The sequence below is a fragment of the Schistocerca gregaria genome, chromosome 1 (genome assembly GCF_023897955.1).
Source record: "Schistocerca gregaria isolate iqSchGreg1 chromosome 1, iqSchGreg1.2, whole genome shotgun sequence".
In the NCBI taxonomy this organism is placed as follows: Eukaryota; Metazoa; Arthropoda; class Insecta; order Orthoptera; family Acrididae; genus Schistocerca; species Schistocerca gregaria.
Window position 1 is genome coordinate 1,072,501,679 of NC_064920.1, and position 26,708 is coordinate 1,072,528,386.

At 41.4% G+C, this 26,708-nt stretch overlaps 1 protein-coding gene across 4 annotated transcripts in view; it reads left to right on the forward strand.

Moving 5' to 3' along the window:
- Positions 1-26,708, forward strand: part of LOC126314797 (putative inorganic phosphate cotransporter) — a 239,165-nt gene that overhangs the window by 42,373 nt on the left and 170,084 nt on the right. For all 4 annotated transcript variants that reach the window (XM_049992445.1, XM_049992443.1, XM_049992446.1 and 1 more), the window contains exon 2: positions 19,535-19,674. In XM_049992445.1, the coding sequence (XP_049848402.1) occupies positions 19,535-19,674 (140 nt within the window). The remainder of the gene's footprint in view (positions 1-19,534; positions 19,675-26,708) is intronic.

The following is a 26,708-nucleotide window of genomic DNA, read 5'->3' on the forward strand; positions in this document are numbered from 1 at the left end:
TAGTAATTTTATTTTAATGGTATTAATTCGAGACCGCACTAATATAGTAGATCACATGTCCACAACTCCTTTGGATATAGGCCTACTTACCTTGTAGTTGTGTGTTGTGAGGGTTGCAGGTCCATGGCATCATATGTATGTTTGACGGGATCTTTTAACTTTATGAATGACAAACAAAAACCACTGGATTACCTTGATTTACTATTGTTCTGTAAATAAGCAACAGCACGAGATCGACGCACTGAACGAGTGAAGTATCGCGCTGCCTCAGTGAGTCAGTGTTGCCACCTCCACTCCACAATAAAGCAGTGTATTGCCACCTTGTAAATTGGAGCACATTTGCCGTCTGCTAAAGTGTCTGTCGAAACTCTCACCACAACAACTGTCCCTTCAAGTGCTACTAACAAAAAGTTTCCCTCTTCATTCTGAGGCTGCTGCTTTTATTCTACCGGGCGTCCGGGAAGTAGGGACAAGTTTGAATTTTGCGCCATTTTGTCATACAATGGTTGGAAACTAGTTTTTTCATGTTTGTTATCTGCGATCCTTCCCATCGGTAGCTTTTGTGTAGTGAGCGTTGTTGTTTGATGTTTATTTTCGTCATGGAGCAGATGACAACTGAGTAACGTATCCAAGTCATAAGAAGTTATTACAAAAATAGTAGAAGTCTCACTGTAACAGTTCATGAGTTGCGTGTGACACTCAGACGTAATGCAACTCCAATCGAATCATCAGTTCGGAAGTTTCCAGGACGAGATTATCACACTGCAGCGGTGTGTTCGCTGATATGAAACTTTTCTGGCAGATTAAAACTGTGTGCCGGACAGAGACTCGAACTCGGGACCTTTGCCTTTCGCGGGTAAGTGCTCTGTCAACTGAGCTAGCCAAGCACCACTCACGCCCCGTCCTCACAGCCTTACTTCCGCAGTACCTCGTCTCCTACCTAAGGCAAAGGTCCCGAGTTCGAGTCTCGGTCCGGCACACAGTTTTAATCTGCCAGGAAAGTTTCAGTTCGGAAGTTGATCCGGAAGTTTGAGACCACGTGTTGTGTTCCAAACGTTAAGAAAACATGACGACATCGTTCTGTTCGAACACTAGAAAACATTGTTGTCGTGCGTGACAACGCGACCGTAAGCCCTAGAAAATCGGTTCGTCGACGAGCTCAACAATTGAATTTATCACGAGGTTCACTGCATGAAATCATTTCGAAAGATCTGAAAATGCATGCGTACAAGATTCAACTTACACAGGAGTTGAAACCTGCATGTCATGTAAAGACACATCGATTTGCTCAATGGATCTTGGTTCGCCAAGCGGAGAACGAGAACTACACAAAAAGAATAATTTCTCAGATGAGGCGCAGCTACACCTCAGTGGGAACAGAACTCCACATTTTGGGGTAGCGAAGATAGGCGAGTGACTGTGGAAGATAAGATGTAACCACAATGCACGATTGTGTGGTGCAGGTTCTGGGCAGGAGGAGAGATCGGCCCGTAGTTTTTCTAAAATGATGAGGGAGCTGCCATCACTGTGAACGGCGACCGTTACCAAAACATCCTTTCTGATTGATTTTTCCGTCTTATTGTTGAAAATGACGATTTTTGGTTTCAACAAGATGATGCGTCGTGTGACACAACCCATGAAACTACTCTGCTGAATGAAAAGTATCCTCAAAAATTTATCTCTTTGCGTGGTAACCAGGAATAACCTGCCAGATAATGCGACATTGTGACATTTTTATGAGGATTTGTGAAACCAAAAATGTTTGCGAACAAACCACAAACAATGCATCAATTGAAGGAAGAAATTAAAAGGGTTATTAACGGCATCCCACCAGATGTTTGTGAACGCGTTATCGAGAACTTCAATGAACGCGTTGCTCGTTGATGCGCACCCTTGGATGGTCATATGGAGGATATAATATCTCATGCATTAGAGGGAGAAGCTACTTAATGTGTTTGTAAAAAGATGTATATTTTCAATAACTTTTGTATGTTCTATAGCACTTTAATATTCGGCCTTACTCCCCAGACACACTCTAGTAGCTAGTGACGTCCTACCCATGGCTTTAGACAAGCCCTACGTCAGAAATAACTCAAATTTAGTAATATATAAATTTATTTTGATAGTTAATAATACAGGAAGTTTAGTATACCGCATGTAAATTATGTTTATAACAAAGAATACGTTATCTTGATGCATATCAAACGATTTCATTTTAACGCAGAATTACAGAACTGGAATTGGATTTCGTTTAGGTGGAATGTTATCAAAGTTATTAATATGTGTTTATCGAAGTTTTAATTAATTTATAGTAATTAATACGTCATATATGAAGTGGAAGTAGTTGTCAGAATCCAGGCATTTTGACCTCCTGCTTTGTCTTGCTTCAAATAGGTTTTCTAAAGAAATGTCAAAATTAAGTTGAACGATGTTACCCTATCAGATATTTCACCATTAGTTGATTGAATCCACCCCCCACAAAACGTATTATGTCACTGAGAGTAATCCAATACGTATTAGTAAAGCTGGGAATACTATCTAAAAGAGAAACGAAAAACGTAATCTTGAACCATGTGCAAAGAGCTGGTGAAGTAAAAATAAGTATAAAGACTGTTATGGAAAGGGACAGATAATTTAAAGCAACTTGGAGAGCGGCGGAAATGTCTGTTATGTTACACCAGAGCCAACTTTTTAAAGTAATATTTAGGTTACGACGAACAAGTAGTTTAATCAGAAGTAATTGATTTGGGATAGATCAGTTGGTCACAATCGAACTCGGATCTACGACAACCGCGGCTAGTTGAATACGAGGCTTGGAACTTCAATAGTGCCAACTATTTATTTACAGCTTGTACAAAATAGATACGTGTTTGAAAGTTTTACTGACCTTCAAAGTAGTCACCAGCACTGTGTATAACCCGTTGCCAGCGATGTAGAAGTCGTAGGATACTCTTAGCAGTGCTAGTTGTGTTGACAGTTCGAGCGGCGCGGTCTATTGTCCGACAAATCTGTAGCAGATCTGAAGCGAATGCTGTGAAGTGTTTCCTTCAAGTTTACAAATCGAGCTGAACTCACGAGGACGTAAGTCAGGGGAGTGCAGTAGGTGGTAAAGCACTTGGCAGCCCCATCAGTCACACAAATCAGTAACAGCTTGCACTGTACGTGCTTGAGCGTTGTCCTGCAAAATGATGGCCAGGTCCTACAGAAAGTGTAATCATTTCTGTCTCTCTGCTGTTCATTTTTGGAACACAACCTACGATCAGCCTGAGACGGAAGTGATGACAGGACAATGCTCAAGCACGTACAGTGCAAGCTGTTACTGATTTGTTTGACTGTTCGGGTTGCTAAGTGCTATACCTCTGACTTAAGCCGCCGGCCGGAGTGGCCGTGCGGTTCTAGGCGCTACAGTCTGGAACCGAGCGACCGCTACGGTCACAGGTTCGAATCCTGCCTCGGACATGGATGTGTGTGATGTCCTTAGGTTAGTTAGGTTTAATTAGTTCTAAGTTCTAGGCGACTGATGACCTCAGAAGTTAAGTCTCATAGTGCTCAGAGCCATTTGAGCCATTTTGAACCTGACTTAAGCCCTCGTGACTTCAACTCGATTTCTGACCTGAAGAAAACACTTCACAGCATTCGCTTGACAACTGCTTCAAATTTGTCGAGCAATGGACTTCGCCGCTCGAACTGTCAACACAACTGGCACTACTAAGAGTATCCTAAGACCCCCACATCGTTGACAACGGGTTATACGCATTGCTGGTGACTACCTTGAAGGTCAGTAAAACTTTGAAACACGTACCTATTCTGTACGAGCTGTAAATAAATAGTTGCCACTATTAAAGTTCCAACCCTCGTATAATTATATCACACATTCACAATAGATCCCAGAATTACACACATAATTATTAATTACGTAGTGAATTCTTCCATCACTTTAATAGAATTCTATTAACGGTTCTTGACAACACTAACACGTCTCTGCGCTGTACATGATACATTGCTCATCTATACGAAGTAGTTACTGATGAGGTACATGGGAGACAAGCTGCTCGTGGTGTCAATTAGAAATTCTTGCTCTAGACGCGCCACTAAATGAAGATGATGTATGGAGGTTTTTGCTCGTCGCCTCTTTATAAGCAGAGTCGCAGTCCGTCGTTATGTCCCATAGTCATGGCAACCTTCTCATGATCTAGTATACTTCTACGCCGTGGTCCTTTGTTAACAAGTGTATATGCTGAATTAGCCTATTTTTTGGACTTCACTCCAAGAACGCGGTAGTGCACCTCCAAAAGCTCATACATAGCCTATCGGTTGCATTATTTTTTTGTCTGTTGAAATCATTTGCCTGTGCCGTAACAACATTTCCTCCATCGACACAATGGCATACTCATTCACCGTCCCAACGCACAGTGTGTTACAGTTAACAAGTTGTCAGGTAATTCTGACCTTTTATTTTGCGGATTCTTTAACAATGGATCATGTGCTTGTACCGGCTCAGAACCATCCGCTACAGACTATTCGTTCTGCGTTGCTTCCTTAACCTCAACAAGATCCTCACTCGCGGGTACAACAGGGCTGATGGCAGCTCGCCAGTACGAAAAATTATCTCTCAATTGAACTTTAATCTCGTGAATCTCATGTGCAAAGTCTTCGTCTCCACTGCCCTTCTTGGATGATATAGTCTCAACCTCCGCCTGAACCTCTTCCTCTATATTTTTACTATTTTCACATCCTTTGCAGATGCCCAGGTATCTAATTCGGCAGCAAATTGACTTCTTTGTAGAGCAAACTGCTCGATAATCTTTTATTTTCTTATCCCAGACGTAGGCTGGTAGCACGTACTGAAAACTTATTGTGGGTTCACAAAGTGTTTCCTGATTCTGTCTTATCTCAGCTACCTGTTTGGTTAAATACGTGATTGTTCCGGGTAAACCCTGATGATCTTTCTTACAATCAGATACCTCATTAGCTGAAGTTGTATGTTGGTTGATTAAATCTTGCTTTCTCGACATTGCTTCTTGTTTGTTTAATATTACTCCCTCCTTCTCAGTAAGTACACCCACCTGATTGAAAACCGCCAATTTTATCGAACCCACGGAATAATTGTGCTAAAGGATCAATACTTAGTTTGTCTTCAGCGGAAGACTCAGTATTTTCCACTCTCCTGGACGTCGTTTTCGTCTTTATTCTCCATTCCGACTTGGTGTCGGGTCTTTCCCGTATCACAAACGATAGTGAAAAAAATGAAACTTTCTCCAAAAGCAATTCAGACAATAACAACAATCCACAAATACACTTACGTTAGTTAAGTGTTACAACAATTAAGTTGAAATCTGATAGTTGCAGAAAAACAATGTAGCAATTCTTCTCTATATACCGCGTTACGAGCACAATTCTTTCCTGGAAAAAAATCTAAATTCCTCTAAACTTCTAAAGAATGGAAACTGATGATTCTATAATGAATTCTGACAATGTTAAACATCCCTGGTACAAGCAAAGTGGGAAAAGAAACAAGCAAAAATATAAACTACTTGCATATAATTCAGCTTTAGTCCACTCCTGGTTTGCTGCTTTGAGGTCCTTCACTCATTGTACAGGCTATGAAACACAAAAATACACAAGAGTTTTAATACATTTTACATGAGAATACAAATAGTATTTTTACAATAATTATCCTAATAAGTAACTCTTTGAACGTCTGTGACTTCAGTCGCCAATAAATAATATTATTATATTCTTTAGGTTGAATGGAGTCTCCTTTGAGAGGTTCGGTGTATAGGGGAACGTGGCGCCACGTTCGATTGTGCAGGACACGGTTGGCGTGGATAAAAATTTGAGATAGTTGGTAGGAACAGTACAATTAAACTCGTCACCTTCATGTTATGAATATCGCCTCATAAGTATCTAGCAATATGAATCACAGCACAATACTTAATATTACAGGTAAAAAACGTAATCATCCATAAAAGAATATTTGATCGAAAATTAGCGTTTTAAATCTCACTCTCTAATGGTGAAGAGGTTTGTTTATTAGCATGTTCCTCGAGCCACAGATATCACTTCTATATTCTGAACAGAAAGAATGGCGACCTCAGTGCTGTAATTCTTATAGATCTTGCTTCTTGATCAACCATAACAGAGAGAATCAACCGTCATTCATACATTAAAACAGATAATGCATTCCGAGCAAATGACAGACAGCAAAGAGTACGCATAGTGCACAAAAGACCGCTACCATGCAGACAATATGTTCTGTGCTGAACAGAAAATACGTAACACAACATAATATGTTACAGTATTCTTTTTTTAAAAGAAAGAATGTGTTCGAACACCAGTCATATAAAGTTTTTAATCTTCAATAGGCCCTAAATTTATATTGAAAAGTATGTACAAGCATTTCCGCCAAAATCTGGAATGAAGATCTTTTCGTGTGAAGCCCTACAAAAAGGAGAAGAAATGCTTTGCTTCTTGGCAACGACAGGATGCTGTGATAATTGTGGCAAACTGAAACTGTTTGGTGGCGCGCGAATGGAGAGTAATGGAGACTGGAATGAAACGAAATCTCATCAACTGGATGCAACTTTGAGGCTCCGTATACTGACTGGATAGACACTGTCTATATTCGGTAACGTCCTTGGTCCGAATTCCGTTCAGATACACTGTTTTAGCTTGTCGTAAATAACCAATTAGCAACCAATATTAAAACTGTTTGGCAAGTCTAGGAGAACGTTACGTAAAGCAGAATATACTTTTACTTGGAAAAAGGAAACATAATAATCTCAATACCTAACAGGCTGTTTAGTTGAAGTGGTGAAATCAGTGGCACGTTTCGGTCAGATAACCGTGGGAAATTTGATAAGGCATGATAATGTTATCAAGAAGTTCATATGCGTGGCGGCGGTTACATGACAGCTGTTACTCTTTGAAAGAGTGTTTCGTAAGATACGTAGCACTCTATGCCTTGCAAATGCGGACAGCCAGTAGATTCACAGCTCTAATTACGGGATTCAGTTCGGTGGCGCCACTGCGTTGGAAAGGGAAGAGAGCGCATCAATAAACATTACTTCTTCTTCTATTACTGCTTTTACTACTACTACAATAGAACTTGCCACGATATTCATATTCTTTGAGTTCTTTTAATTTAATCTTTATTTATTTCAACACAGTCCACTTGAATGATACAGTGCATGCTGAGACTGATCTGAATTCCCGCCTAGATGTCGTGTACAATTATTTGATATAACGAGGCTAAAGCAATGAATTTGTCTTATTATCCCATTAGAACGTCAGATAATTTGTTATGTATTTGAATATGTGAGAGTACGTAGTTTTATACATAAGGACCCGTTTACAGAGACGAATCAATGACAAATAAATTGCAAACATCTTGTCAGGAGATTGCAGCATATGAAAATGTTAGCCTGGTATCCAAGTACCAAAGATGCCGGGATGGTTCCTTTGAAAGGGCACGGCCGATTTCCTTCCCCGTCCTTCCCTCACCCGAGCTTGCGCTCCGTCTCTAATGACCTCGTTGTCGACGGGACGTTAAACACTAATACCCTTCTCCTCCAAGTACCAAAGAAATCAGGCGCTAACAGGTGTCATTATTATCGAACCAGGAGTTCAACAGGTCATGGTTACAAAACAATAATCGGTGTTAGCTACAGAAAAATGGAACGATTGATAGAAGTATTCCTAAGGGACGATCAGTTTGGGTTCCGGCGGAGTGTTGGAACATGCAAAGCACTACTAACCCAAAGACCTACTTTGAGAGCAGATTGAAGAACAACAAATATAGGTTTACAGAATTTGAAGAAGAATGGCTATTAACAATACTAACTAGAATACACTATTTGCAATTCTGAGATAAATAAATAAATGTCGTCTGATTAGGGTCTCCCGTCGGGTAGACCGTTCGCCTGAAGCAAGTCTCTCAAGACGACGACAATTCGGCGACCTGTGTGTCGATGGGGATGAAATGATGGGACAACACAACACCCAGTCCCTGAGCGGAGGAAATCTCCGACCCAGCCGGGAATCGAAACAGAGCCGTTAGGTATGACATTCTGTCACGCTGACCACTCAGCTACCAGGGGCGGACAATTATGAGATTATGAGGAATAAAACAAGCCTGTTTAAAACTTGTGCAGAAACTATTCAGCAATCATAATAGTCGCTGAATATCAAAGTGATGTTTGCAATTGCAGTGAAGAAAGACAGCCGAGGGACACAGTAAAAAGCTGGCGTTTTTGCCTTTCCGTAGCGCACTGACACAGAAGATTAAACTGCTCCTGAAGCTGCGTAACATGAAGAAAGCCTTCATGTCTGAAGCTAAAATACGTCAACTCTGTGACAGACACCGCAGGTCTTAGAACTTCCGATGTTTGCAACCAAAGAAATTTGCTGTAGCTAAACGGGCTTTGGAAAACAGACGTAAAACTGGATTCGCCGACACCTCTGTAATCACGCAGCTTGACCGTTTCTCCGCTAGCTCATTAAAATATGATATAGCTATAGCACATCAATACACATAATAAGGTCCTCAATAAAGCCGGCCTCTTGAATCTGAAAGCAACAGTGCCATCATTGCGTGATTAAAGCGGGTACGGAAGTTGCAAGGTTGAAACATTGCATTACGTGGCGCTGGACTGACCACAACTGACGTCACATCCAATACTGAGCTACAGATAGACGAGACCAGCCACTGAACGGCAGTATGGAACCAACTGACAATGTCGGAGGTGCGCTCGCCTGAAAGCTGGTAGGTGTATGACGAATCCACGCGTCTGGAAGCTCGAGAGGATTTTATTCGAGGATGATGGAGTACTGCGAATTGATGGCTTACTAGACTCTCTTTCGAGATCGTCACGGTTCAAGTCCTTCTCTACCTACCCTTCTCTTTGTCCATCTCCTGGTATCCCCACTCTCTGCGCATCTGATCCTCCTCTCTCAGTCCACCAGCTCCCTCCCATCAGTCTGTCTTCTCCTCCTCCTACTCCTCCTCCCCTCTCTCTGTCCAACTCCTCATCCCCCACTATATGCCCATCCCCTCTCCCCTCCTGTCTCTGTCCATTGCCTCCGTCTTCTTTTGATTCATGTCCACCTACCTGCTCTCTATGTATATCTCCGCCTCTCCCTGTCTGTGCCAACTTCCCCTTCTGTTTCTGACCCTCTCTTCCCCTTTTATCAGTCCATCTTCTTCTTGCCCCTCTCTCTTCTCCTGTCTTCATCTCTGTTTCCATCCCCCCCATCGCCTCTCCCACCCATCCATTCCTGTCTCCCTATTCATCTCCACCTGCCCTCTCTCCCTATGCATCTCCTCCTCCCTCTCTCCTTCTCCCTGTTCCCATCTCAAAAGCCCCCAATCCATGCCCATCTGCAAATCTAGTCTCTGCAGAACAGGCTGATACCACCCAAGCACAATAAAATTTCATGCTGGATGGCATACACATTGGGGGCTGGAAAATCCTGTCTTGTCCTTGACGTGTAGGCTGCCTTACTGATTGAGTAGATAAGGCAGGCCACTACACACTCACACAACATGCCTTCAGGGCAGCCTATATGTCAGGGGCTGAAATACCATGCTTTCGCCTCTGTCTTTGCTGCTACTGGAGCTGGAAGGCTATAGTGATGATACTCATGAAGTTCACTGTTTGTGTACCAGATTTTGTTGAAATCGATCCAGGAATTTGGAAACAGATTCAAGGTATATACACATGTATATAGTATGATTAATGTGCAGTATGTACTAGCCTCTTCCCCACCTCTTTGCATGTGTACATGTATGTCACAATGTCATACAGAATATGCATATCTCTTGGCCCATATCTCCTCCTCCCCTCTGTCTGCCTACCTCCTCCTTACATCCATATCTGTTCATCCCCTCATCCCTCGTCCTTCGTCCATCTCTTCCATCCTTTCTCTCTCCCTCCCTCCATATCCCCCTTCCCCTCTATCTCTGCATTTTCCATCCAACCCTTCTCCTCCTGCACCATTTCTTCCTATCTGCCATATCCATCCACTCCCACCCCCATCTCTCTCCTTTGCCTACTGTATCCACACCAATCTTCCTCCCTGGTGCATCCATCTGCATAAGTAGCCACAGCGAAATACCTCAGTAAGGCAAGTCGGTATTACTTTCATACATGCCTCTCTTGCAGAGCCTCTATATCAAGGGCTTTGAAACCCTTTTATTCCCATGACGTGTAGTTTCCCTTGCAATGCAGGTCAATAAAGCTGGCTGTTACTACTCTAGCACAACACACCTCTTGTTCCAGTCAGACTACATGTCGGGAGCTGGGAAACCGTTCCTTCTCCTTAATGAGTAGGCTGCCCTGCAATGTAAGTCGATAAGGCACGTCAATACTACTCCCCTTACAAAATGCCTTCAGGGCAGCCTATATGACAGCCTGCCCTGGCATCCAGGGCAGCCTATATGGCTGGGGCTTAAAAAACATGCATGAGTGTATCTCTTAAATAATAGAGTTAGAATGTTACAAATCTCCCTTTGTTGGCACTCTTGGGGTGAAGAATTTGTATGTCAGATTTGGCCCACATCGGTTCAGGAACTTGGAAGGAGTTCTTATGCATACATACATACACTATGTAAGGTGGCAGCTTGAATGAATGTCAAATTCGCACTTTACATGATATTTTATATATCACCCGACATACTTTGGTGAGAAGATTTGCATATCAAAATGTACAGTATGTAATGTATTAACACACCGAACCCAAATCCTCCACGTCAATGAGCAAAATGTAAAAACGCTGCTGAAAGAAACGTTTTAGTTTGGGGGCAGACGCGAGTCCCACAGTTACAGGCTTCTAAAAGAGGTTGGTGACCCGTGGTGAGAGGGACAACGAACGTGCTGGACGATACATCAAGGGGAGCAGGTAGCCGCCCAGTGCTACTAGCGATGGAGATTTTCTCTAGAAAACTGCATAGGGGAATTTCCAGATGAATAGAAACAGATCAGCAATGCTATTGATCACGTGAAAGGCCTGTGGTATACTCATGATGTACGTGTATAACTTTTAGGCTTCAGGAGAGGGCACAAAATGTCCGATTGGTTGAAATAAACTCAGAATGAGAAAAAGGGTCAACGTTGTGACGCAGTTTAAGGGTAGGCCCTGTGTGATTGTGTGGGGTAGTTTCCACAAGATGAAAGGAACCCTCCCATTGGTCTGAAAAAGCCGGAACCTGAAGCACGAATGGACACAGGTGGGGGACAGTTTTCTACGAAAGACACAATACCGAAAACTTTGGGGACTCTACTCAGAACCAGTGTCACGTGTATAACAGGGCGAATCACGCCCTATACGATATCAAAAGAAGAATTTTTGTGTGAACACTGCGTTCACTTTGGCTGACATTCAGCTAGAGTCGTTGAACTCTGATAGTGGAGAAACAAAACACCAACGTAGTTAATTGATCTTGCAAGAACGGAGAGGTTATTGAAGTATACAAACTGTTCTATCTATGCAAGTGTATATCGGAATATTTTCCAGACTAGGGATGAGTGCGTGTTTTCTCACCTAACGAAAAACATAGGACAGTTTCAGCTGATAAAATCAGGAAAGATTTTGATTAGCTTTTTACAGGATTTTCAGAGGGCAGGAGAAGCAATGCAGCTGACAGCACGTCGCAGCTAAAGGCAAAGGCCGCTGGCAGAGGCGGAAAATTGTTCGAATACCAGCTTGCGTCCATTGTGAACTCGAGCAACCTTGAGTAATCTTTTGCTCATATTGTCACAAAAACTAACCATCCTCCATCGACTTGATTGTCATCCTAAATAGTATCGAACTTAGAACTGGAATCAGATGATTTGTCGTAATATTGGCCAACTTCACTGTCTAGAAGTAAGGAAAATCTTGTAAAGAACCTTCTATTTAAATCTGAGATTATTGTGTTCAGTATTATTTCTGCTAAACAGGATGTAATTCGTTATATTGACAACGGTCTTGAAAGTGTCATGTCACAATCTATGTAAACGTTTGTGCTTCTTTGACAATAACAGAGAAATTAAACCACTTTTACAGGTAAACATCGATGTGCTCTGTCGTACAATAAGGGTCCACTCCTAACCCCTGTCAGTTACTATAGTTACACTAACGCACTAACAGGGTGTTTTTGATGATGTCTGACGAATGTGAAACGTAGTGGAGTGTCAGAACAACATACATACACATAGTAGTCTTTTCCTCACTTTGCCCATATATGTATGCAACACTATATTTCCCAGACCTCCACAGTCCCTCTCTGTTTCCACATCTTCCTTTATCACCATGCCTACTTCATCCTCCCACACCTACCTCTTCTTCCTCACCCTGTCTCTTCGTCTCCTCCTATTTCCTCTGTCTCCTCCCCTCTCTCTGATGTCCTCCTCACCCTCTCTGTCCATTCCCTTATCATCTCTCTGTGTATCCCCTCTTCCAACTCTCTCTGTGCCCTCCTCTCCTCTCTCTAGACATCTCGCCCAGCCGGCCGCGGTGGTCTAGCGGTTGTAGGCGCTCAGTCCGGAACCGCGTGACCGCTACGGTTGCAGGTTCGAATCCTGCCTCGGTCATGGATGTGTGTGATGTCCTTAGGTTAGTTAGGTTTAAGTAGTTCTAAGTTATAGGGGACTTATGACCACAGATGTTGAGTCCCATAGTGCTCAGAGCCATTTGAACCATCTCGCCCTCCCTCTCTCTCTGTCTCTCCCCTTCTGTCCTTTGGTGTTTCTCAGGAACTGGTAGATGTATCAAGTAGGTTACAGTACGCTTGTTCGCCCACTGCTTGAATACTGCTCAGCAGTGTGGGATCCGCACCAGATAGGGTTGATAGAAGAGATAGAGAAGATCCAACGGAGAGCAGCGTGCTTCGTTACAGGATCATTTACTAATCGCGAAAGCGTTACGGAGATGATAGATAAACTCCAGCGGAAGACTTTGCAGGAGAGACGCTCAGTAGCTCGGTACGGGCTTTTGTTAAAGCTCCGAGAACATACCTTCACCGAAGAGTCAAGCAGTATATTGCTCCCTCCTACGTATATCTCGCGAAGAGACCATGAGGATAAAATCAGAGAGATTAGAGCCCACACAGAAGCATACCGACAATCCTTCTTTCCACGTACAATACGAGACTGGAATAGAAGGGAGAACCGATAGAGGTACTCAGGGTACCCTCCGCCACACACCGTCAGGTGGCTTGCGGAGTATGGATGTAGATGTAGTTACGTCACGTGCTGATGTCTACGGTCCCATATCGGTGTAATAAATGTACGCTTCTAAATGAGTACAAGCAAAAGATAGAGCCATTTATATCACACGCTTCGATACTCCCTAACTCACCCTTCAGGAGCTATAGGATGCTTCCTATTGACCTAGAATCATGAAATTTGGCAAGAAGTAAGATTTTACAGTACAAGTAAAAGAAAAAAAATCCGAACGTTATTAATTTGTAATTATATTACATTAAAATATTTCGTTTGTCATTTTTAATCCGTCTTCACACTTAAAATTAAAAGATTCTGAATGTCTTGGAATTCCTAGGATCGATATAATGCCAGTATAAGTGTCGATAAAAGGCAAAAATCGTTGAGATCCTCGTACCCCGGGATGGATAAACTGGCTGTATACATAATAAAGTTTGTATGGAACCCACAGAGCGCGAACCCTAGTTGCACCTGGACAGTTTTAGAACATTACCTAGGCAGTAAAATAACCAATGACGGACGGAGCAAGGAGGACATCAAAAGCAGACTCGCTATGGCAAAAAAGGCATTTCTGGCCAAGAGAAGTCTACTAATATCAAATACCGGCCTTAATTTGAGGAAGAAATTTCTGAGGATGTACGTCTGGAGTACAGCATTGTATGGTAGTGAAACATGGACTGTGGGTAAACCGGAACAGAAGAGAATCGAAGCATTTGAGATGTGGTGCTATAGACGAATGTTGAAAATTGGGTGGACTGATAAGGTAAGGAATGAGGAGGTTCTACGCAGAATCGTAGAGGAAAGGAATATGTGGAAAACACTGATAAGGAGAAGGGACAGGATGATACGACATCTGCTAAGACATGAGGGAATGACTTCCATGGTACTAGAGGGAGCTGTAGAGGGCAAAAACTGTAGAGGAAGACAGAGATTGGAATACGTCCAGCAAATAATTGAGGACGTAGGTTGCAAGTGTTACTCTGAGATGAAGAAGAGGTTAGCACAGGAAAGGAATTCGTGGCGGGTCGCATCAAACCAGTCAGTAGACTGATGACATGACAAAAAAAAAAGACATTTCGTAATTGTTGACCGTGCCATACTTTATGACATTGGTCTACCGTGATATAAGCTAATATTACCCTCTGATAGGTTTTTGGAATTTTGACCATGTGTTTGTATAACGGATAAAGGTATCGGACAGTAATTTTGAATATGGTGAATTTAACTGAAAAACTAAACAGCCTTTAAACAATGGCGGTTTAATGAAAGTAATAAATTTCGTATACGAATGAAACAATGAACGGTCGCCAGCCCAATTAGGCACATGAATTTGGAAATATGTGTTTAAGAGAATTAAATATTACCTTTTGAAGTTACTTTCACTAATATTTCCCTTTGAACAGTACACAGGATACAAACGCCTCAGGGCACTCTGAGTTGTGTGTAGCAGCAGTCACGAATCCTGCACGTACTAGTAATCATAGAAAGCAATATCTGTACCAATCTCACACTAATAAGAGCTACATTCAAGATTTTTACTTGGATCAGTACTGGAAGAAGTGCAGAAGTAAAATTGGTCAGGAGGGTGTTCTGAATTAACTGACATATAAATACCACAAACAAAAATAAATAATACACTGTTTATACTCTCGTTCATAGAAATGTATCAGATTTCCTTAGTAGCAGTAATATTCCAATTATCTTTCTAACAGGAGAAGAATATGGTGGGGACCAATAAACTGATATTGTAACACTAGTCAAACTCCATGATTATTTCAGTAGCAAAATTTAATTCAACTAAAGTTAATTCTTAGCGTCACTGGGAATAGTATATGTTTTTACTTTTCAAGGCAAATTATTCAACACTGAACTAAATTAACTTCAAAAATTCGTTCATGATAGTAATCAAAGCTAAATTAAGTTTCAAATGAGTACAACTTATTTGCCCTTTTTCATCACCTCTGAAGCGTGTATTTTAGACAGTAACATTTACACAATCTGGCACTGAATTTCTGCAAAACGATACTTTGCAACAAGTTGAGAGTATTTTAACAAAATTCTAGCTAACTTCAACTTTTACTAATCCTTGCACCTCTGACAAACATAAATAAACCACTAGTTCATTTGAAACAGGATACTCGGTTTCATAAACACTTAGGTGGGGATCCTGCATAGGTTCGTGATCAGGATAAAAGTTATGGTTGTAAACACAGGTTTATAGCACTTGGATTATTATTAAAATCACTTACACAAAGTAACTGGTCCATACTCTGATACATATATGTTTGCATGAAGTTGGTGGAGTAGTGGCAAAGTAGTGGTGGCAAGCGACATGGCGCCTAACTGTACTCACGGCTCTTGATGTTTGAATGCTCTGTAGAATTTCTTCTTGGCGACGGATTTTTAATGTGTTAGGGCCATTCCTTATTGACGAAAATACCATGAAACAGCCAAATCCGCATACAAGACAAAATTCCTTGCAAAGTGGCTTCCAATTGCCTCCCTTGCCACCGTTGATGTGTACCTTGCAATGGCTAGCCACTGACTGCGTACCGTTCACACCAAGGAGCCGCCCAGTTCGACCACCAAAACCACCTTTTACATCGCGCCAAGCCACTTCTGTTGCGGAAGGACTTCTCTACTTCTTTTACATTTTACAAAACAAGTGCCCTAAGCATGAACCGGCTTCCAATATACAATGTTTTTTCTTCTAAATATAAACATATTGTAAAATCCATTATTTTAAACATCATTAAGCTTTCTCCCCCCCCCCATGAACCATGGACCTTGCCGTTGGTGGGGAGGCTTGCGTGCCTCAGCGATACAGATGGCCGTACCGTAGGTGCAACCACAACGGAGGGGTATCTGTTGAGAGGCCAGACAAACGTGTGGTTCCTGAAGAGGGGCAGCAGCCTTTTCAGTAGTTGCAGGGGCAACAGTCTGGATGATTGACTGATCTGGCCTTGCAACATTAACCAAAACGGCCTTGTTGTGCTGGTACTGCGAACGGCTGAAAGCAAGGGGAAACTACAGCCGTAATTTTTCCCGAGGACATGCAGCTTTACTGTATGATTAAATGATGATGGCATCCTCTTGGGTAAAATATTCCGGAGGTAAAATAGTCCCCCATTCGGATCTCCGGGCGGGGACTACTCAGGAGGATGTCGTTATCAGGAGAAAGAAAACTGGCGTTCTACGGATCGGAGCGTGGAATGTCAGATCCCTTAATCGGCAGGTAGGTTAGAAAATTTAAAAAGGGAAATGGATAGGTTAAAGTTAGATATAGTGGGAATTAGTGAAGTTCGGTGGCAGGAGGAACAAGACTTCTGGTCAGGTGACTATAGGGTTATAAACACCAAATCAAATAGGGGTAATGCAGGAGTAGGTTTAATAATGCATAGGAAAATAGGAATGCGGGTAAGCTACTACAAACAGCATAGTGAACGCATTATTGTGGCCAAGATAGATACGAAGCCCACACCTACTACAGTAGTACAAGTTTATATGCCAACTAGCTCTGCAGATGATGAAGAAATTGAAGAAATGTACGATGAAATAAAAGAAATTGTTCAGATAGTGAAGGGAGACGAAAATTTAATAGTAATGGGTGACTGGAATTCGGCAGTAGGAAAAGGGAGAGAAGGAAACATAGTAGGTGAATATGGATTGGGGCTAAGAAATGAAAGAGGAAGCCGCCTAGTAGAATTTTGCACAGAGCACAACTTAATCATAGCTAACACTTGGTTTAAGAATCATGGAAGAAGGTTGTATACGTGGAAGAACCCTGGAGATACTAAAAGGTATCAAATAGATTATATAATGGTAAGACAGAGATTTAGGAACCAGGTTTTAAGTTGTAAGACATTTCCAGGGGCAGATGTGGACTCGGACCACAATCTATTTGTTATGACCTGTAGATTAAAACTGAAGAAACTGCAAAAATGTGGGAAATTAAGGAGATGGGACCTGGATAAACTGAAAGAACCAGAAGTTGTACAGAGTTTCAGGGAGAGCATAAGGGGACAATTGACAGGAATAGGGGAAAGAAATACCGTAGAAGAAGAATGGGTAGCTCTGAGGGATGAAGTAGTGAAGGCAGCAGAGGATAAAGTAGGTAAAAGGACGAGGGCTGCTAGAAATCCTTGGGTAACAGAAGAAATATTGAATTTAATTGATGAAAGGAGAAAATATAAAAATGCAGTAAATGAAGCAGGCAAAAAGGAATACAGACGTCTCAAAAATGAGATCGACAGGAAGTGCAAAATGGCTAAGCAGGGATGGCTAGAGGACAAATGTAAGGATGTAGAAGCTTATCTCACTAGGGGTAAAATTAAAGAGACCTTTGGAGAGAAGAGAACCACGTGTATGAATATCAAGAGATCAGATGGCAACCCAGTTCTAAGCAAAGAAGGAAAGGCAGAAAGGTGGAAGGAGTATATAGAAGGTTTATACAAGGGTGATGTACTTGAGGACAATATTATGGAAATAGAAGAGGATGTAGATGAAGACAAAATGGGAGATACGATACTGCGTGAAGAGTTTGACAGAGCACTGAAAGACCTGAGTCGAAACAAGGCCCCCGGAGTAGACAACATTCCATTAGAACTACTGACGGCCTTGGGAGAGCCAGTCATGACAAAACTCTACCAGCTGGTGAGCAAGATGTATGAGACAGGCGAAATACCTTCAGACTTCAAGAAGAATATAATAATTCCAATCCCAAAGAAAGCAGGTGCTGACAGATGTGAAAATTACCGAACTATCAGTTTAATAAGTCACAGCTGCAAAATACTAACGCGAATTCTTTACAGACGAATGGAAAAACTGGTAGATGCGGACCTCGGGGAGGATCAGTTTGGATTCCGTCGAAATGTTGGAACACGTGAGGCAATACTGACCTTACGACTTATCTTAGAAGAAAGATTAAGAAAACGCAAACCTACGTTTCTAGCATTTGTAGACTTAGAGAAAGCTTTTGACAATGTTGACTGGAATACTCTCTTTCAAATTCTAAAGGTGGCAGGGGTAAAATACAGGGAGCGAAAGGCTATTTACAATTTGTACAGAAACCAGATGGCAGTCATAAAAGTCGAGGGGCATGAAAGGGAAGCAGTGGTTGGGAAAGGAGTGAGACAGGGTTGTAGCCTCTCCCCGATGTTATTCAATCTGTATATTGAGCAAGCAGTAAAGGAAACAAAAGAAAAATTTGGAGTAGGTATTAAAATTCATGGAGACGAAGTAAAAACTTTGAGGTTCGCCGATGACATTGTAATTCTGTCAGAGACGGCAAAGGACTTGGAAGAGCAGTTGAACGGAATGGACAGTGTCTTGAAAGGAGGATATAAGATGAACATCAACAAAAGCAAAACGAGGATAATGGAATGTAGTCAAATTAAATCGGGTGATGCTGAGGGAATTAGATTAGGAAATGAGACACTTCAAGTAGTAAAGGAGTTTTGCTATTTAGGAAGTAAAATAACTGATGAGGGTCGAAGTAGAGAGGATATAAAATGTAGACTGGCAATGGCAAGGAAAGCGTTTCTGAAGAAGAGAAATTTGTTAACATCGAATATAGATTTATGTATCAGGAAGTCGTTTCTGAAAGTATTTGTTTGGAGTGTAGCCATGTATGGAAGTGAAACATGGACGATAACTAGTTTGGACAAGAAGAGAATAGAAGCTTTCGAAATGTGGTGCTACAGAAGAATACTGAAGATAAGGTGGATAGATCACGTAACTAATGAGGAGGTATTGAATAGGATTGGGGAGAAGAGAAGTTTGTGGCACAACTTGACTAGAAGAAGGGATCGGTTGGTAGGACATGTTTTGAGGCATCAAGGGATCACAAATTTAGCGTTGGAGGGCAGCGTGGAGGGTAAAAATCGTAGAGGGAGACCGAGAGATGAGTACACTAAGCAGATTCAGAAGGATGTAGGTTGCAGTAGGTACTGGGAGATGAAGCAGCTTGCACAGGATAGAGTAGCATGGAGAGCTGCATCAAACCAGTCTTAGGACTGAAGACAACAACAACAAGCTTTCTCCATATATACATTACAATACTTTGAATTTCCTGTCACAAATCAATGACATTAATCAACAAAGAATACACAATTCATAATTACAGATACACAGTTAGGTAATATAAACCTGCTTCTAATGGATAAAAGTTTTACAACTTGAAGTCTCCTTCGGTATTAGATAGAGATCATGCATGATCTTCTGACAAATGAGTATTAAGGAAAAAAGATATAAATTACACATTCATCCTTTCATTTTTCCTACTTAGGACTGAAGAATCAAGAGTACTCCATGCCTATGTGCTCCTGTTCCAGATGCCCCGGCGCTTGGCGTGCGACACTTGATGACGGCGCTGCTGTGTGTGACGCACGTGCTAGCCTTCAGCATGCGAGGAGACATGTCTGTGGGAGTCGTCGTCATGGCCAACAACACTGGGGCTAACCCCAACATCAAGGTGAGCGGTCCACTGTCCATTTAACATAACAGGGCGCCCGACAGTTGAGCAGTGGGAAGAATCATTATCCTATAGTTGCTTTGTCTCAGGCAGTAAACGTGTCTTATATCGTGTCTAGAGGGACCTTGAGAATGTGGCAGCATTGATTTGCAGTCAACCATTAGTCAGTTACAAAGAATTTTAATCCAAATGCAAATAAGCCCTGCTCCACTCTCGCTTGATTACACTTCTACACTAACTAGCAAGATTTGCATAAAAATTAAGAAAAACGTTTCTGTTCCATTGGTATGTAACTGCACTCTGACACAGTATAAGCATCATGTGTAGGTCAAGAAAGAGATGAACTGTGACTTGGTAAAAACAGGTGACAACAGGACAGATGTCATTAGACTGCTCCGTTTGATTCTGAGATGGAAAGGATGAAACATCGCGCTTAAAAAATGTGAAGCAATTTTTTGACCATTTATTACTTCGAATTATCATTGGACTTAATCTCTGTGGCCACTCAGAAGTCTGTACCAAGTGCTGAAGCGAATTCAGACATTTCCCTTTTGAAGCGTAAACTTATCGTTGTACTATACATATGCCTCTAATGGTGGAATTAAAACCACCATCTCTCCAATCCTAACTCCAAAGAGGCTATATGGGTCGTACTGAAGACATAGCATCTCTATTCAAAACGAAGGTAGATGTCATCACAGTCAGCATCGTTGCTGGGGTGAAGTCTTTTATCCTTGGAGACGCCTTCTCTATGTTGACAACTTGCAAAACATCAAACTTATATGCTGTATCTGTAGAATACTGCACATCAAACCTAGGGTTCTAGTTTCATCACAACATGAAATATCGCACAGGACGTCAAACTCCTCACAGTAGAGTACAAATCATCAGTTGCCATTCAACTCCTTCACTATCCTGATGACTCTACATCCCATGCCTACTCTGTCACTCTCCAGGAACCCAACTGATCCTAGCGGACTGACCTCACTCTGCACGCGATACAAACTGGTTCCTTGAAAACCGAAGGAGCACATAATAGGTGCACCACATTTGGTTCCAATCAATAACTGATACGTATTGCGTCTCATTCGATTGGAGTCGAGCCAACGATCAAAGCTGAGACCAGCGTTGGCTGCACCTGACCAAGATGACTATTTTAATTGTTCAGGGACGGAACAGAAAAATGATCTCATCAGCTCCACTGCGTAACAGTAAAGACCTCTATTAAAAGGCTGGGAGAAACGTGATCAGTCATTTGCTACTGACAGCCTGGGCCTACAAAGTCGTATTTTTTTAAAGCGAATGTGACCACACAGAATCAAGAAAGAAATTTTGGAGAAACTACATTTTGTACAAAAACGAGCAACAAGTTATTTTTCAAACTTAAGACACGAAATAATACTCTCGCTAAATTAATGTTGTGCTTCTCGTGTACTACTGCGTCGTTGTTTACATTTTATGCACAATGTTTCGGCAACAGACCCAGCTGCGTACTTCATGTGCCGCAAAATTCGCTGTTACGAGTACTCGCTGCCTGGGTTCCAGACTGTGAAGTATTGTTGGTCTCGTACCGTTATTTACAGCCAAGTTCGACTCCCGACACCGTCTATGCACTACGATGTTCTTTTGTTTTCCAGAGCTTTCACTGATAATTCTGTGAAATGAAAATTCTCTGCTGAATGTGAGGGCTCGAAAGTCTTCTCATTGTAAAATTCAATTCTTCGCAACAAAAACGCCTTTTGAATACACCACATTAAATTTTTTATCATACTTATGCTCCTAAGCACGTTTCGCCTTTTTGACGAAAATGTTGAGAGGGCGTCCTACAATATATGGTTTCTTTCACTGTGTTATAGGTTTAAACAGTTTACTGACATTTTTATTGTCTTTGTAAGTATTGCTTCCAACTTTCCTGGTTGTAGATTTGCTTTGTTTCTTTGTTTGACATGTTTATGATGATGTACCTTTTGTGTTTGAACATGTGTGTATGTGTGTGTGTAGTGTGTGTGTGTGTGTGTGTGTGTGTGTGTGTGTGTGTGTGGAGAGAGAGAGAGAGAGAGAGAGAGAGAGAGGGAGAGTGAGAGAGAGAGAGAGAGAGAGAGAGAGAGAGAGAGAGAGAGAGAGAGAGGAGAAAGAGAGCATGTCTGTGTGTGAAATGGACTGTTGCGTTTTATCAAAGTATTGTTGTTTGTCCATTAGAGCTACTGCTGCTTTAGAATTAGTGAAATTTCATTCTGTAGTTTGTTTTTGAGTTTTCATTTCATTAATTAATATTAAAAACTGAAATCAGACTAAGGTAAAAATTATCTTAAAATTATAGACTCCATGCCAGATAACAGACCATAATCCAAATACAACCACTCTCCAATGCCAACCAAAAATCCCCAAACCAGATATGCCAAAAAGACACATTGTAAATTCCAAGAAAACTCCCACTTACAAACTTGCAGGACACATGTTAAAATTACTAGGTGAACATATAGCAGAAGATGACATAATTATAATAAACACCTCCCAGTTAATAAACTCTTTATAAATCTATAAGAAATACCAGGTACTGTCAACCTTCTCTCTTTGGACATAAAAAACATGTACTCAAACATACCAGTAGCAGAAACAATAAATATCGTAGAACAAAACCTGAAAGATAACACTCAATTTCCAGATGAAAACATCAAAGAAACACACTAGTTGCTGTAATTGATAATCGAACAAAACTACTTTCAGTTTAATAATGAATACCATTTACAATAAAGTGAACTACCAATAGTCTCTCTAGCAACAGGTGATCTACCAAATATTTTCATAAACCACATAGAAAATCTGATTTTTTTTTAAATCATCAAAAACACACACAATGTATTTTACTAGGCCTGGTACATGGATAATATCCTTTGTTTAACTGATGAACCACCAGCAAAAACTGACCAGTTATTTGTAGTCATAAAAACAATATATATAAATATGAGATTCACAGTGTCAAAAGAAAATGAACCAAATAAATTTATTGGATGTAAATATTATAAAACAAAACCACCAGTAGAGCTTTGAAATTTACTGTAAACGTAAAACAGTTAACACAGTTATGTATCAGACTTCAAATCACGAGCGCTCACCAATACAAGTGGTACTCAGATATATACTTTCTTGACTCAAGACAGTACCATTCAGCACAGAAAACTACCAGAAGCAGAGTCATGACACAAACAGCAACAAACAATAGGTACAGTAATAATGTAGTCACAAAATTAAACAAAAACATTAAACAACAAATACAGTCAATAAACACAATACTCATACACTCACAAACGACAATATAACAAACCCAAACACGCACAAGCACACATTGCGACAGGACAACAACGACACAAAGAGTACATGAAAACATGAAACAAAATACAGTATGGTACACGATGACATACAAACACAAACTCACACATAAAATAACAAACATTTTCAAAAGACAAAGTATAAACATAGCATTCAAAACAGGAAGTTCAATCCAGAAGTACCTTCCAAAAATAACAAAAATATAGACAACTACTAGAAGGCAGAAATATACCAACTGCAATGCAAATATGTGAGGGAAGCTATATAGGACAAAGCAGCAGAACATTCGATACGCAATATAAAGAACATATCAGAGCACGGAAATGTGGGCAAGCCACTCAAATTCTGCAGAACATTTAAGAAAAATGAACCACAAGCCTATTACTAGAGGGAAAAATTAAGAAAATACTTTAATAATGTTAACTTCATAAGAAAGTTATCACACAAAAAAAAAATAAAGGCGGAAATTAGCTACTGACACATGACCAAGTGAATATAACTGAGCACTCACTGTTCATACTAATTAATCATGTAACAGACAAACATCTCAAAACGTGATCACAAATCAAATTCCTATCCTAAGAATATAACTGGAAATCAATAATTGAACCCGTATGTGCTGTGGTAGTTTAGTTTTTGAATCTCTGTGTGTTAATCTAATTTACTAGAAACCATTCTTGCGTTTTCATTAGTGTCTACAGTAGAGTTTCGTAGGGCATGTCGATATTCGTTTGTTTTGAAAGCTAGTCGTCGGCTGTAACAGTAGTCCAGTCATTCAGGTAGCAGCGGCATGACGAACACCAGCAACAACAGGGAAGGAACCAGTTTCGTGAGATTTTACGAGCTCCTAACCAGGAGCGAATTGTATAACTCCATCTGCGCGCTTCTGTAGTTCAGTTTTTGAATTTACGCCTGCTAATTTAATACTTACTTGACGCAGTTCTCGAGCTTTCGTTCGTGGGGGAAGTAACTGATTTTGTGGCATTTTACAAGTTCCTAATCAGGAACCACGTGTGTTTTGGTAGTTTAGTTTTCGAATCTCTGTGTGTTAATCTAATTTAGTAGATTCAATTCTTATGTTTTAGTCAGTCTCTACAGTATAGTATCACAGTGTGTGTCGATATAGTTTGTTTGTCTATATGCTGTAGTTATCCACAATCTTTAGTACAGAAGGGCAGTGTGATAACTGTGTGTGGATGCGAGCTGAGTTGGCGAACTTCACTTTCAAATCCAGATTGTGTTGGCTTCGGCTACACAGCTTGAGGCTGCAGCGGATGGGCATCACTAACGTGGACTGGCCTTGGGGATCTAACGGACGTCCAGATCGATCTAAGAGTCCGGCAATCGGACCATACCAGCGGACAGCCCAGTTATTGCCCACTCCGAGGTTGACCCCTCACCAGCAGTTGACTGACCTTGGGGTGCGGCCTCCCCAGTTAGTCTGACAAATAGGTTCTGTGTGCTATCCGAGGCTCACAATGTCCCTCAGCCACATGCAATCACTTGTCCTGTTTCATAGGAAATCTCTCAGTCTGCAGGATCTGGGCAGTCACAGAGGGTGGGATTATTGGTAGTTGGGAGCTCCAATGTTAGGCACATTATGGCGTGACTTAGGGACATAGCTGTCAAGTAGGGAAGAAATCCCATGTACACTTCACGTGCGTACCAGGTGGTGTCATTCCATACGTTGAAGAGATGCCATGAAGAGCACAGGGTGCAGCCAACTGCAGATGGGGGCTCACATTGGTACCAATGATGTCTGTCACTTTGGATCTCTGGTTTCGAGGGGCTATCTGAAATGGTAAAGGCTGCAAGTTGCGATTGCTAGATGAAAGCATAGCTGACCATTTGCAGCATAGTCGACAGACTGATTTATGATCTTGATACAGAGCCAAATAGAGTGTCTGAATCTGGGGCTCAGACGGTCCTGCGACTGTGTAGGTGGCAGATTCCTGGACTTGCTCCATAGTGTTGTGGGGTTTCGGGTTCCAATAAATAGGTCAGGATTCCATTAGATGCAAGGGGCCGCTACAAGGGTAGCGGGGTCTGCGTGACATGGACTGGGTTACTTTTAGATTAGAGGGTCTCGGGGTAACAGGAAAAGGGCTTCGGTCTCAAAGGTGGCAGTTCGAATACAAGAAGAACGTAGATCTAGGAACCATCGGTAAAACAACTGGAAATCTTCATAGCTGTGTTGGGAAAGTACCAGAGCTCCAAGCAATGATTGTTGTTGCTGTGGTCTTCAGTCCTGAGACTGGTTTGATGCAGCTCTCCATGCTCATACAGTAAAGCTGCATGCCCTCGGGAAAAATTACGGCCGTAGTTTCCCCTTGCTTTTAGCCGTTCGCAGTACCAGCACAGCAAGGCCGTTTTGGTTATTGTTACAAGGCCAGATCAGTCAATCATCCAGACTGTAGCCCCTGCAACTACTGAAAAGGCTGCTGCCCCTCTTCAGGAACCACACGTTTGTCTGGCCTCTTAACAGATACCCCTCCGTTGTGGTTGCACCTATGGTACGGCTATATGTATGATAGGAAACACAAATAGTTACAGGGACTGAAAGCTGGCTAAACCTGGAGATATGTTCCGGCGAAAATTTGCGAAGGACCTACGAGTGTTCAGAGAGGATAGGCGAAATACAGTTAGCATTGGCGCATTTGTTGTTGTTAGAAGTATTTTATCTTGCAGCGAAAGTGTAGTAAATAGTTCCAGTGAGTCAGTATGGGTATAGGTCATTCTTGGCAACAGGAATAAAATAATAACGGAATCCTTTTTCGACATCCGAACTGAGATGACACAATTGCTGAAAGTTTAAAAAAAGCTTGCCGGCCGTTGTGGCCTAGTGGTTCTAGGCACTTCAGTCTGGAACCGAGCTGCTGCTACGGTCGCAGGTTCGAATCCTGCTTCGGGCATGGATGTGTGTGATGTTCTTAGGTTAATTAGCTTTACATAGTTCTAAGTCTAGGGGACCGATGACCTTAGATGTTAAATCCCATAGTACTTAGGAGCCATTTGAACTAATCAAAGAAAACTTGAGTCTAATTTCAAACGTGTACCCGACTCGTACAATTACAGTTGGTAGTGACTTCAACCTATCCGCAATATGTTCGCGTAAATATATGTTTAAGTCCGGAGGTATGCATACAACATCTTCCAAAATTGTGCTAAACGTATTCTCTGAAAATTATTTCGAGAAAACAGTTCATGAGCCCACTCGAATGTGAAAACATGCTTGATCCTTAGCGACAAAGAATCCTGAGGTAATAATGAGCATCAAAACGGATGCTGAGATTAGTAAACGAAGAGTTATCGTAGAGAGACTGAGTACAGTAACTCTGAAATCCACCATTGGTAAACGAGAAATATATATATACTCAGAAAAGCTGATGACAATTTGCTTGACGCCTCCTGAAGGACTATCTCTACTCCTTCCAAATTAACGATGTAAGAGTAGACCAGATATGGCTTGAATTCAAGGAAATAGTATCGACAGCAACTGAGTGATTTATGTCAAATAAATTACCAAAAGACGGAGCTGATCTCTCACGGTACGCAAAACAGTTCAGAACACTGTTGCAGAAACAAGGAAAAAACCAGCCAAATTTAAAAGAACCGAAAATCTCTAAGACTGGCAATCTTTTGTAAAGAAGCTCGAAATTTAGCGCGAACTTCAATGCGACATGCTTATAATAGTTCCCGCTGCG